Below are 14375 nucleotides of genomic sequence, written 5' to 3'. Positions count from 1 at the left end.
AGGATTTTGAATGTTTGAATCAGATCACTCCGTAGTCTTCTTTGTTCAAGACTGAATAGATTCAATTCTTTTAGCCTGTCTGCATATGACATGCCTTTTAAACCCAGGATAATTCTGGTTGCTCTTCTTTGCACTCTTTCTAGAGCAACAATATCAATTTTTGTAACAAGGTGACCAGAACTGAACACAATATTCTAGATGAGGTCTTACTAATGCATTGTAAAGTTTTAACATTACTTCCCTTATTTAATTTCAACACTTCTCACAATATATCCGAGCATCTTGTTGGCCGTTGACCTCATCAATATTAAAATGAGAAGACAAACTATCAGATATAACTCAAAAGTTTTATTCAAGCACATCGTATCAAACATCTGCACAGCCGAAACGATGTATTTAAATGAACAATTAAGCATAAAATGGTTTATTTTCTAACTTGCCACATATAAAGCACTAGTTACTTAAAAAAAATGAAAAACTATAATAAAATAAATATTTCAAAATAAACTAGTGTGTAAACAGGTATATGCACTACATAATTGTAAAAACAAAAGTAGTTTTTAATCTAAAACGAAAGTAACATGCGATTTATCTTGTGTGTCACTTGCAGCACAGAATCCAGGTTGAGCTGCTGCAGCTTTGCAGTTTTTTGATCGAAATGTTTCTGCCGAAGTGCTGCGACTAGCTTCAAGATGAAATCTCTCCTACCTTGTACAAAAAGATGAATTGATGACAGCCATGTCCACTAGAGATAACAGCTTGTGTGTGTGTAATATATATATATATATATATATATATATATATATATATATATGCACCACTCTGGTTCGTTGCCCCGTTAAAAAACTCTGACCCAGGACACAGGAGTTTTCCAGCGCTGACGCGCTATTTTTTCTTTAATAAAAACCAAACACAAAAACTAAACAAACACCTAGCTCCTTCGGAGCGCTTACTACACAGTATGCTGGTCCCTGACTAGCTTGCAGAACGGCTATGCCTTTTACCTGGCATACAGAAAAACAAACCACACAGTTTTAACACAAGACTTACTTTTCCAGTTGACTGCTTGGACACAGAACACACCACCCATCTCCTTCAACACAGCAGCCCTGAGCAGACTGACTGCACCTCTTAAATACCCCGCACCTGGTCCTAATTTACAATCACTACCAGGTGCAGGGGATAATTAACAATAAAACAATTAAATAAAAAAATTAAACAAACAAATGTGCCTACGCACATGTTTTTTCTGCAGGGAGGATTTAACCCCCTCCCTGCTGTGTTACAATATATATATATATATATAAAGAAATTGAATATTGTAGGTTATATTCAAAATAGAAACATGTATTGTAAAAGGCGGTTCTAGTGTTAATGAAATGTAACTTATAGATGTTCCACAAACACACAAATATAATCTCTAAGTAGAAGAAATGTTGTGTGTGTTTGTGTGCACACGCTCGCGAGAGAGAGACTTTGACTTTTAAAATCCCTTTATTCTATAAATTAGAAAACAATTATAAAAACTAAATAAAGCCAAAACAAACAAAAAAAACACTGGTGCAAAAAAACATAACAAATCCAACATTTCTCATCCCAGTTTCAAAAAGTCCAGTTCAATGAGATCTTAGTCTTTCAGAGCTTCTCACAAGAGCATAACAAGCTGCCCCTCCTCAGTCACGGCATACACCCCCTCCCCAATGCACCAACGTCTCTCAAAATTGTCCAGGTCGTGCACCATTTTAAAATAAGCAAATTCCATTTTGATCGTGGAGACCATGAGGATCCTAAAAACACTAATAGGATTTATAAAACCAGTGGCTAAAATCTTATTTTTTTGGGATTTTAAAATAGCTAATTTCGCCTGACCAAGGACAAAGTTAACCAATGAGCACCTATCCCTCTGTGTAAAACTGTTCTTTACACTAAAAACCAAAAAAAAGTTTTAGTAAAAGTAACCCCCAAGGAAGCCAGCAGGTTCTCTAAAAACAAAAAGAAGGGCTGCAGCCGAGGGCAATCCACAAACAAATGGAAAACAGTCTCTTCCGCGGGACAGAAGGGGCACTGGACACTGACCCCCGGTTCCACTCGGCTAAGATAACGGTTTGTGGCAAAAATGCCATGCAGCACTCTCCATTGCAGGTCTCCGGAGCGCTGAGGCAAGGAAAGCTTATACAGCACCCTCCTGGCAGGAACTTCATCAACAGGGACACCAAGGTGAGCCCTCCACTTAGTGTCCACCAGGTCTTTCAGCTTATTAAAATGTCTGGTTTTCACACAGATCTCATACAATGCCTTTTTCTCAATTGTGTGGAAGGCCACCTCAGTGACCTTCCTAAGTGACAGCAGCTTTCCAGCCGGCTCCTCCTCCTCCTCCTCCACTGTCACTGAAGGGGAGACCAGCACTGCGGGGAACAGGGGTTCCTGCTCTGGAGCCACGCGCTCCGCCAGAAACCTGCTCAGAAACTGGGAGAGTGCCGGACAGAGAGATGCCTGGAGATCACTCAGCACCTTCTCCAGGAAACGATCTAATATTCAGTGCAGGGGTCAAAACCCTGCTGGCGTTCCAACTAAAAAGATTAAAATCAATTAAATGCCCCAGTTTAGTAAAACCGGCTTTAAAAAACAAAGTGGATAAAAAAACAGAGCTAAAAACCTCGCATTTAAAAATGGGGTTAAAAAACAGGGGCTCTTCAAAAACCCACTGTGTGCTCTGTGATTCTTCTGACCTTGTGATCTTTAAAAGTCTCCAAGCATTTAACAGATTCTTATAAAAACCCTCCAACACTGCATCACTAAAACAATCAAGAGATATTAAAAACAAATGTCTGTCAAAACCCAGCCTCCCTGCCTTCTGCAACAAACAAAACGCCAGGTCTCTCCAGCTCAGCTGTGGTGTGTACAACAGTCTCTGGGCAGCCTGCATAAACGCTGCCATCCTGCTAGGGATATCAATGAGCCCCTGCCCTCCCTCCTCACGGGGGAGATACAAAACAGCCTGGCACAGCCAGTGATGCCCGCTCCAAAAAAACTGCACCAGGCATTTCTGTATTTCATTTATCAAAACCAGGAGAGGATCCAGACACACCAGCTTATGCCAAAGCATGGAAGCGACAAGATTATTAATGATGAGGACCCTGCCCCTGAAGGAGAGCCGAGAGAGGAACCATGCCAGCTCTGCAGCCTACCCTTCACCGTGTCCAGCAGCCCCTCCCAGTTCTGCTGCATGAACTGCTCATTCCCAAAATAAATACCTAAAAGTTTGACCCCAGTTTTATTCCATCTTAAAACTGAAGGCAATAATGGAAGGGGGGGGTATCCTCCCAGCTGTCAACAAGAAAAGCTTCACTTTTTGCCCAGTTTACTCGTGCTGAGGTTGCCTTTTCATACATTATAATGCGTGACTCCAGCACAGCGACGTCTCGATCAGTTGTGACAAACACGCTGAGATCGTCAGCATATGCGGAGAGCTTGATAGGGGTTGCATTGGGCGCAGCTGGTACTGCCAATCCAGGCAGTTTCTCCCTCAGCTGGTGTAACAGGGGCTCTATAGAGAGGGCATAGAGCATCCCTGAGCCTTGTAGAGATCAGAATAAAAGCTCACTGCAACACGCCTGAGCTCCGCAGGGCTGGAGACCTCTCCCCCCTGGGCAGCCTCAAACAGCACATTGTCTTGCGCTCTGCTGTCTTCCTCTCCAGGCAGAAGAAGAAGGCTGTGGGGGCGTCCATATCTTTGAGTTCAGTAAAGTGGGCTCTGAGCAGAGAGCCCTTCACCTTCTTCTCCAGCAGGCTGCCCAGGAGCTGCCTCCTCTCCTGCAGGCCCCGATTCGCCCCCTCATCGCTCTTGCTGGCCAGCTGGCTCTCAAACTCAACAATCTCTCTCTCCAGCTCACTGACCACTGCATCCACTGACCTGGTGACATTTTGTGTGTATTGTTGTGTCGCAGGTGATCAGGTATAGATCATTTCCAATGCAACTCCAGAAATATTTATAGAATTCAGCAGGCAGCCCATCCAGCCCAGGTGCTGTTCCATTGGAGAGCTGTGTGACAGCGGGTGTGAGCTCCTCCAGTGTGATGACGGTGTCCAGGCCGCGGCTTTCCTCCTCACCCAGGTGAGGGAGACCTTCCAATAGCCGCTCTGTCTCCTGCTGGTCGCAGCCCTCAGCCTGGTACAGTTCTGAATAAAATGTCACCGCAGCCTGACGAAGCTCCGCAGGGCTGGAGACCTCTCTCCCCCCGGGCAGCCTCAGTGTAAGCATTTGTTTTCTTTCAGTTTCTTTCTTCTCCAAGCTGAAGAAGAAGGTCGTGGGGGTGTCCATGTCTCTTAATTCCACAAATCTTGTTCTTACCAGGGACCTCTTGACCTTCTCCTCTAGCAGGCTGCCCAGGTGCTGTTTACTCTCTTTCAAGCTGTGATAAGCCCCTTCCGTGCTCTGACTGCCCAGCTCTCTCTCTCTCAATCTCTAAAATCTCATTCTCTAGCTTGCTGGCCACTGCATTCAACTCACTAGAGACGTTCTGGGTGAATTGCTGACAGAATATTTTAATTTGGATTTTCCCCACATCCCACCACTGTCTCAAAATTAGAAAAACATCTCTTTTCTTTTCTCCAGTTATTCCAAAATAGTTTGAATGTTTCTTTAAACTGTGTGTCTTGTAATAATTTAATATTAAAGTGCCAATAGGATTTGGAGTGCTGTGCAGTGGGTAAACACAAAACAGCTGTGATGAGGTGATGATCAGATAGAGACGTGGGATGAATACTGCTGCCAATAATTCTATTAAGGTGGTGCTTTTGGGTGTAAAATCTATCTAACCGTGCTCCAGACAACTGACCAATATTTAATTTAATCCAAGTATAATGTTTAGATCGATTATGTAAATTTCTCCAGACGTCAACTAAATCAAATTTTGTCAGCACGCCAGCCAGCTGCAGGTTCTTTTCATTTTAACCCCATAATTGCCAACTGGCCACATACAGAACAGCGAGTCTATCCCTATCACATTTTGAAAGCTGATTTTGTCTATTTGCGATCTACAAAGCCCACTCATAATCCTTGTTGTGCTATTTCTTTGAAAAGCGACTTAAACACCCCTTTACACCACGCTAAGTGTTTGCATTTGTGTGTGTGTGTGTGTGTGTGTGTGTGTGGTTGATACAATAACATCATTGAAGAATATATTACTTATTTTTGGTTGTGCGTTTGTTTTAAATTGTTTTGTGATTAAACTCCCGACTCCTCGCTTCATTATTATTATTATTATTATTATTATTATTATTATTATTATTATTATTATTATTATTATTATTATTATTATTATTATTATTATTATTATTATTATTATTATTGGGCAGCAGTGTGGAGTAGTGGTTAGGGCTCTGGACTCTTGACCGGAGGTCGTGGGTTCAATCCCAGGTGGGGGACACTGCTGCTGTACCCTTGAGCAAGGTACTTTACCTAGATTATCCAGGGAGACTTACAATTGTTACAAGATATCACATTATTTTTTTACATACAATTACCCATTTATACAGTTGGGTTTTTACTGGAGCAATCCAGGTAAAGTATTTTGCTCAAGGGTACAGCAGCAGCGTCCCCCCACCTGGGATTGAACCCACGACCCTCCGGTCAAGAGTCCAGAGCCCTGACCACTACTCAATCATCGTGAGTACTTGCGTTTGATATCTACATATGTATCTGTGTAGAAAGCAAGCAGCGTCTGGAATTTTTTTTTTTTTTTTACACAATTATCTTCAGAACACACTTTGTGCATGATATTTAAAAGCAGCAGTTGTACCTGTTCGGCGCGCATGAGTGTGTTAAAAAGGCATTCTTTTTAAATCTGCAGTTTTAATACAATGGAAACGTCCCCAAACCGGAACGGCAGCATTGGTTTGGATAGAAGAGAGCGTGTTGGTTTTTTTTAATTCAAAGGCGTGATTACCCTTTGTGCACGGATACACTTACCGAGTAGCGGGCGGAATCTGTCTCGCTGTATTTAAAGAAGCTCTTCGATGCATTTAATAACTGCGTATCAATGTGTTTTTATTTATTTATTTATTTCATTTAAAACACAGCAGCACGACACGGTTGTTTTTCTGTTGCCAAACCCCGCCTCGCTACGCAGTGTTTGTGAACTCATTTCATAACTCCGCTAGTCTGACTTCCTGCAGTTTTCAGTTTCGTTTCTCTAGCTTTTTCCCTGACGGACAGCAGCGATGGCGACAGCGGCGTCTCCAGAGGAGAAGTTCTCCTGCTCCGTGTGTCTGGACCTCTTCACCGAGCCCGCAACCATTCCGTGCGGACACAGCTTCTGCCTGGACTGCATCGGGAGCTACTGGGACCAGAGTGACCAAACCGGCGTGTACAGCTGCCCCCAGTGCCGGGAGACTTTCACTCCCAGGCCCGTTCTGCGCAAAAACAACATCATTAACTAGGGTTACCATATGGCTCCAGATTAACCGGACGCTTTGAGACAGACCGGAATTTCAAAATTCCCCTTAAATTGAAAGTAATTCACGTATAAATGAGCTCCACCTTTGCTGAGATTAATCCTGCTGTGGTGGAATTGCTTGGGCGCAGCAAACAATTCACACTGATCAGCTGCTTCTGATCAGATCTTAATGAACGAATATCTAATTTATCGATAGAGCAACGAGATGATGATGAAATTGTATTTGCAGAATAATATGGGCGATTGAATTTTAACAAACAGAAAAAAATAGCGACTGGCTGCAATTCATTTTTAGTTTAATACAATTATTTGACGCGCATGCGGGTATTTAAGCACCATTATTAATTGTAGCTAAGGATGGTTCATTTACACCTTCATTTATTTCAATTTAGGGGCAAGTTTGAAATCCCGTTCTGTCTCACAGCGTCCGGTTAATCTGGAGCCACATGGTAACCCTATCATTAACGAACTGGTGGAGGAATTGAAGAAAACGAGACTCGACTCGAAAAGGTATGCACTGTACCTGTGCTATAGCCATCTGATAGTACTAAAGAAAATAGATTATCTAAATAGACGCGCTGTTTGTAACTTTGACGCGCAATGACAGCCTCTCCAAACTACTTCAGTTCTGATACTGTGTTGGAACAAGGCAGAACCCACATCACGCGTGTTGCGTTGGAAACTTTGTTTGAAATATCTCTGTGTGTTTAAAATGTAATCTGTATTTTTCATCGGGTGATTTTGAATATATCGTGGCGAATGCCTGTTCCCGGAAGCAGGAGCTTCTCACAGGCGGAGGTCGGATGCGTGCCCGGGACCTCCCGCTTTGAAGCATATAGCGCCGATCCCGCTGTCCAAAACAGGAGCAGATATCAAGCTTATGTCGTCATGTTTTGATTGCGTCACCTACCATCCCTGACACCTACCCGCGTGCACTCTACAGTATTTCATGGTGTGCATTTCATGGTTTGCAAAAATGAATGTCACTTTTATTCTCATATAAAGTGTAATGCATGCTTAACATTATAAAGGGATTAATTCACACGATTTCTACAGCACCTTGTACTCGATATACTGCATTATGTACACTGCATTGTCAATATGAAGTCCCGTTGGTATTTTAAAATGCTTGCGCGTTGTTTTCCATGTTATTTTATGAAGGGAATCCCCCGCTGCCGCTCCTGTCTCTGCTGAGCTCGGAGACGTGCCTTGTGATTTCTGCCCCAGCGAGATAAAGCGCGGAGCGGTCAGGTCGTGTTTGACGTGCCGGGGCTCGTACTGCGAAGCGCACCTGCAGCCACACTACGAGACCGCGGGATTGAAGAGGCACGCGCTGGTCCAGCCTCTCAGAGATTTGGAGCAGAAGCTTTGCAAACAGCACCAGAGATTGTTGGAGTTTTACTGCAGAACCGATCAGAGCTGTATCTGCGCGGTGTGTCCTCACAATAATCACCAGGATCACGATGTTATATTAGCAGAGAGAGAGAGAGAGAGAGAGAGCGGAGAAACAGGTATGTGATGTGTACATGAGGTTTTGTTTTGAATATATTTATATGTTTTTTTTTCCGTTTTGGCTTGCTAATCATAGCGTGAATGAAGAGATGCATCCCTCTTGATTGACAGTTCAATGTCTTTGCGGTTCCAGCTTCTGATAATGGAATATGAAATCTCATGTAATTCGCTGTTATGCAGTGAAATGGATTCTCTCAAACTCTACTTTGCTGTTTTGTCAAGTAATATTGAACAGACTCCAGCAGGGACGGCAGCAACACAACAACTGAGTATATTTAAAACTATCTCTAGATTATAGATCCCCTTCAGTCACTGTGTGTGTAATTGTATCATGTTGAGTTTCCTATCTATGTATCTATTTTATAATGCATAGATGTTTGCTTGTTTTGTTTTCAAAGTTTTGGCAGGGCATCTTCTCAAACTCCATAGAATTTATACAAACTGTTTTCTAAAAAATTATTTCTAAAAAATGAAATTAAAGAATGTTACTGACCTTCTTCTTCTTCTTCTTCTTCTTTTTCTTTTTCTTCTTCTTCTTCTTCGCTTCAGTAATATTGCATTGCTGTGTATCTGTTTCTGCCCATCTTGTTCTGTGCAGAAGGAGCTGGGGGAGAGACAGGCGGAAATAGAAAATTTCATTGAGGAGAGACTGAATCAGGCTGTGGAGTCTCTCAAGGTGAGTGCGAGAACAGTCTAACAAATACATGGTATTGTCAGGGCATGCATGTCACTGATCCCCTCCCTCCTCTAACTAGCTCTCGGCACACAAGGAAAGGGCTGAAAGCGAGCAGGTGCTGTCTGAGCTGATCCACTCCATTGAGAGAATCAGGACGGAGGTGGGAGAGCTGATTGGAGCTAAAGAGAAGGCTGCAGTGAGTCGAGCTGACCAGCAAAGGGAACAACTGGAGCAGGAGATCCAGGAGCTGAGAAAGAGGAAGGCTGAGATGGAGCAGCTTTCTGAGACAGAGGATCACATCCACTTTCTGCAGGTCAGACCACGTTTCAATGCAGATGCACTGAATGGGGGTTCAGAATCAGGACTTTTAAACACACTGCTGTTTGTTTTTACGATGGGGTTTATTTAGCTCAAAGCACAGTCAATGCTTGTGTTCAGTTTGGTCACTGGTCTTTCTGTAAGATTCTGGGGTCCCCCTGATTATTTCCTGTACACACTGAAAGACCTCCCCAGCTGCTCAGTCCAGTGTTGCAGCCCCTGTGCTGCTTGGCTGATGAATCCTTTTCTCCACACTCCCCCTGTAGAGTTTCCAGTCTGTCTGCACCCCTCCTGCTGCTCAGCAGCTCTTTGATAACATAGATGACTCTTTCTGGACTCTGAGAAAAGCTGTGTCTCGACTCAAAGACCACCTTGAGGGATTCTGGAAGGTGGAGTTGATGAAAGCAACCATAGCAGGTTGGTGCAATACATATGTGAGCCGCATAGTCCTCCTCCACCTCGTTCTTCCTCTTTTTCTTCCTCTTCCTCCTCTTCTTCCTCTTCCTCATCTTCCATTAGATAGAGTTGAGAACCTGCTTTCAGATCATTATAACTGAACTTATGAAGAATACTGTGAGAGATGTTTTGTGTTTTCAGAAGTGCCACAATATGAAAATAACACCTTCCAATGTTTTAGTCATAATACTGTCTGTAGTACAGTAACACCCTTCTCCATTCCTCTGTCAAACACATAATCTGAACACTAGACTTTTCACGAGGGGTCCGTTTTTCACCTGCAGCCAGAATACAAGTCTAACTTATACCTGGAGGATCACCTATCCAGTTCTGTGAAAACTTGACAAGGAATTTCTCCAGCACTGAGTATATTTTCCATTTTTCCAAGCGTTCATTTTCATGATACTGACGGCTCTGATTTTGTGTTTATATTTGTGCAGCAGGATGTTTGTATCGGACATGTTCAGTGTGTTATATTGTATATGTTTTACCCCCACTCTCTTCTCCACAGTTGACGTGACTCTGGACCCTGATACAGCACACCCCTTTCTCATCCTGTCTAGGGATGGAAAAGAAGTCAACAATGGGAATATACAACAGCCTCTGTTTGAGAATCAAAAGAGATTTGATATATATGTCAATGTCCTGGGCAGGGATGGCTTCACCTCAGGGAGACACTACTGGGAGGTGGAGGTAGGGGGGAAGATACACTGGAGACTTGGAGTCACCAGAGAGTCTTCTCAGAGGAAGGGGTCTTTCACTGTGAACCCACAGCAGGGATTCTGGATCATTTGGTTGAATGAAGAAAATAATCAGTTTTATGCTGCGACTGAACCCATGACTCCCCTCCCCCTGAGCCTGAAGCCCCGGAAGCTGGGGGTGTATCTGGATTATGAGGGAGGGCAGCTCTCCTTTTACAATGTGGAGACCAGATCTCACATCTACACTTTCACTGACTCCTTCACTGAGAAACTCTATCCACTCTTTTCTCCTGGTCTTTGTTATGATGGTAAAAATGCAGCTCCACTGATCATCTGCCCGCATACCTACACAGATTAATACAGATTACCAGCACGAGGAACATGATCACAGGCTTCATTTCTTGTGTTGAAGATATTTTGGGTTGTTTTTTATTAATTTTTTTGAGAAATGCAAATATTTGAAAGAGAAAAACAAGGTTGCAAAAGCTAATCTGAGGGAAGAAAATCAACATAAGTATAATTAAAAAAAAACGAATTTAATAGTCAACAAATTTTAAACTGTATTTATTTTGTCCACCAGGTGGGGGTGTTGTTCTGTGTAAAATGCCTAATCACATTTTGTTTATTGTGAGGTTTTTTTTTGAGACTTCATGGATAAATTAAATGTAATTTACTGTACAGTACGACAGGGGACCCATTTTTGTGTGACACCAGCCTTGCGTAGCCAGAGCTATTGTCCCTCACCTTTCTATAGTACTAAATTCAAACAAAAAAAGACTTTTATAGCAGTTTATTCTAGTTTGTTTTTAACAGCATTTATTCAAGAATAGGGATCTTCAAAGGTGACTGTAATCTCTTTCTCTTATTAATAAACGTTGTTTGTGCTTCAGTCATTCTGCGTGCTTCTGGGTTCTGCAGCTCCTCCAGTATCGAGTTCTTTTCATTTTCAATCTGCCTTTACCTGGCTGTGAGCTGCTGTGATCTCGTCTGGAGAATCCTAACAGCTGGGCGCTGGACTGCCCTTGTTTTCTCTTATGTTCTGATTTTTTAAATGATAAAATGGAACTCATGATTACTCATCTGTGTTGCGTTGCCCAAATTGTATACCTGGCCTGACATTAAGATTACATGTGTGTGTGGGGGGTGTGGAAGTGGTTAAAACATTTATCTATAGAGTCTCATAGTAGTGTGTGCTCCATAACTTGACCCCTCTAAGACTAATTGTAATTTATTACAAGTGGATTATTATTAAAAATGACTCTTTGCATTGCACATTACCCATCATTTATGGACAGCCTCAATACTTTCAATATGTTTGTTTCATGCTTCTGTCGCAGGTGACGCTGAACTAGTTATTCCGTGTAGTAAAATATTGAACTCCATTGCATGGAGGATCTCAGTAAGCTACAGTGCACGGTTCATCAACTGATTCAGATTCAGTTATGTTAAGTCTGCCAACTGATGATGTATGGCATGGCAACAACTGAGTGCCTAAAAATATGAATAACAGTGAGTTTTGACCTTTAGTATTCTGGATGGGGTGCATACCTTGCAAAATGACCCTGTGTGAACAAAAGGAAATATATGGAAATAATATGTACAGCTAAACGTGTCTAAGTATCTTATAGGAATGAAATCAGACCATGGAAATCCACACCTGTGCTGGAGAAACATTGGATCAAGGGACTTCTTGTGGAAACAACTAAGAGCGAAACCTGGTATAGAAGCTGAATCCTGCTGGGAACGTGTGGATATGCTGGACATGTACTATGCGATTTCAAATATGGAATGAACTTTGAATAAAAATAAAGTATTAGAGGTGTTTTGAAGTAAGGATAAAGAGAGAGTATCCTTGTACCACCAGTAGATGGCTCTCTTGCTCCATGAAATAGGTCAGTCTACACATGTTTTATAAAATGAACGATTTACCGCTTGTATATCTTATCTTCAGAAAGCATGACGCTTGATAAAAAGCACCATTCCAGCTAAAAAGTGAACTTAATCAAATCTACAAATTCATGTTTCTAAGAACAAGATAAGAAAGAGATTTGTTACCATACATAAATTAACATTAATCCTTGAACAGCCAAAGTCTTAAGAAATAAAACCTGTCTTGGCTGGATTTTGTATGAACAAAGAACAGGGTCAAGATCCTGGGAACTTTGGTTCACTTAACTTTTCAGATAAAGGAGGGGCTCGGTGGAAAACAAGGAATGAGATCATAGAGTTAGAGTTGGACAAATGTGAAGTCTTGAATTTATTTGAGTACATGACACCTATTAATGTTAGTCCGGATCTTTTGAAAACTATTATTTGTAAAATGGATAAGAACTGTCTCACCTGATTAATAATTGGATTTAATTGAGGCGTCCCATGTATTCCAATGGGACGAAAAACCTATAAAACTCCACAGTAATTACAATGAGTACCACACTCATCCCAGACAGGGCAAGGTGGTCCATCTTCTGCAAACCAAAACACAATTGAACTGATTGAATTCAGTTTCATTTGCCTGGTGAAGACAGTCATATCCTTTTACGATTTATATTAAAGGGTAAGCATTAATCAATTATTATTTTATCTCACATGTATTGCATGTATTGCTATAAGGGACTCACGCTATGTTTAGAGGATAGGAGAACATTTGTTGAATGTGCTGAAATAGGCTACTGGGTGTTTTTAGTGTCGTGGTCGTGGCCAGATCTGCCGGCTGCACGAATACATAAAGATGTATTAAAGTGTTAACTTTAATATCTGTTAAGACACTGGACTGCCCAGAACGTCTGTCAGCTGGGGATATGAAGTAGCCTGTAGCTACTCAATCCAATATTTAACTGTTAATAAACCGAAGGAGTACTGATCATACTCTGATTCGTAAAAAACACTTTAGATACATGAGTCTGTCAATTTCTTGAGTTCTATATTAGTCATCTGGATATACTGCGGGTCCAGAGCACGAACTATACCCCACTAGGAGTAATAACATCTCTGTACTCCTAACGTCTCCCCTGAGATAAGAGTGTATGCTGAGCAAATAAAAAGAGTACGTAAAGAAATCTGAACCCGCGGATTTCGTGACAGTTGACAGAAAAGTTTTATTTGAATTTTCCCTATATCCCACCACTGTCTTAAACTACTATAATTTGTTTTTTCATTTTGCCAATTTTTCCAAAATAATTCAAAGTAATCAGTGAAGTTTTTGTCCTGTAGCAGATTGTTGTTAAAGTGCCAATATGATTTTGAATGTGATTTGATTGGTAGTGAAACAGTGACGGAAACAAAATGATGATCAGAAAAGCTACTGGGTGCTATACTACTTTTAGTGAATTTGTTAATATGCTGCTGTGGAGTATAGAACCTATCCAGGCATTCCCCTGACAGCTGATTTTGATTACATTTGATCCAGGTATATTGTCTACTTGTGGGATGAAAAATCCTCCAAATGTCAACCAGGTCAAAAGTACTTAATACAGTGGCCAGCTCCCTGACAGATTGGGGATGGGGTTCCCCGTGGTTTCTATCTTTATTAAAATCCATGGTACAATTAAAATCTCCCCCCACCACGAGGAAATTATCTGTACTGCAACCCCTGAGTACCTGACTGAGCTTTTTAAAAAATAAAATCCTCTCTGCCCCAACATTTGGTATAAATATTAATAAAGTCAATAAAAATACCAGCGTGTTTTATCTGTTCTTTTAAAAGTCGACCTTGAATAATCTCCTCAATAGATAAAATATCTGCCCCAAATCCTGGAGAAAATAAAACAGCAACTCCAGCACTAAAATTAGAACTGTGGCTTAAAATACAGTCGCCCCTCCACTCAGACTGCCAGTGAGACTGATTACTGCTGTTCGAGTGTGTCTCCTGCAACACAATCACGTTTGAATGCTTCCTGTTTAAAAAATCAAATAATTGTGCTCTTTTATTAAAATCCTTGCAAATCAATGAATTATTAATGAAAGGGCGAATATTTGACAATATTACTTTGGTAAGAGGCGTAGATAACGGTGTTACAGTTACCAAAGAATCATTCAACATAAATCCCTCTTCCACAATTTTGTTAACCAAATTTTCTTGGTTAAGGAAAACGACTATAGCTTTGTTCATCTGTGAGGCGGATTTGATCTTTTCAAAACCAACCATCCGCCCCACGGCAAGCAGCACATCTTCAACAGAATCATTATTTTCAGAAAAAAAACTTTAAAACCGTGGCGCCTAGTAAGCCCCCCCCCCCCCCCCCCCAACCCACCGGG

General features: G+C 41.6%; 1 protein-coding gene across 1 annotated transcript; it reads left to right on the top strand.

Moving 5' to 3' along the window:
* Window positions 1-5950: 5950 nt before the first annotated feature.
* LOC117395171 (E3 ubiquitin-protein ligase TRIM62-like) lies at window positions 5951-11010 on the top strand. Its single transcript, XM_059007386.1, has 7 exons — window positions 5951-6435; window positions 6832-6968; window positions 7620-7969; window positions 8444-8646; window positions 8726-8959; window positions 9231-9381; window positions 9932-11010. The coding sequence occupies exons 1-7, from the start codon at window positions 6223-6225 to the stop codon at window positions 10477-10479; spliced, it is 1836 nt and encodes a 611-aa protein (XP_058863369.1). The 5' UTR covers window positions 5951-6222; the 3' UTR covers window positions 10480-11010.
* Window positions 11011-14375: the final 3365 nt, after the last annotated feature.

The sequence above is a fragment of the Acipenser ruthenus genome, chromosome 35 (genome assembly GCF_902713425.1).
Source record: "Acipenser ruthenus chromosome 35, fAciRut3.2 maternal haplotype, whole genome shotgun sequence".
NCBI classification, from domain to species: Eukaryota; Metazoa; Chordata; class Actinopteri; order Acipenseriformes; family Acipenseridae; genus Acipenser; species Acipenser ruthenus.
Note: the sequence above shows the minus strand (reverse complement) of the source record. Positions and strands in the feature narration are given on the sequence as shown.

Excerpts from the sequence above, each read along its gene's own strand:
- LOC117395171 (XM_059007386.1), top strand. The coding sequence starts at position 6,223 with ATGGCGACAGCGGCGTCTCCAGAGGAGAAGTTCTCCTGCTCCGTGTGT. Across the intron at positions 6,436-6,831 it reads TGCGCAAAAACAACATCATT|TTCATTTATTTCAATTTAGG; the intron begins AACTAGGGTTAC and ends TTCATTTACACC. Across the intron at positions 8,960-9,230 it reads ATCACATCCACTTTCTGCAG|AGTTTCCAGTCTGTCTGCAC; the intron begins GTCAGACCACGT and ends CTCCCCCTGTAG.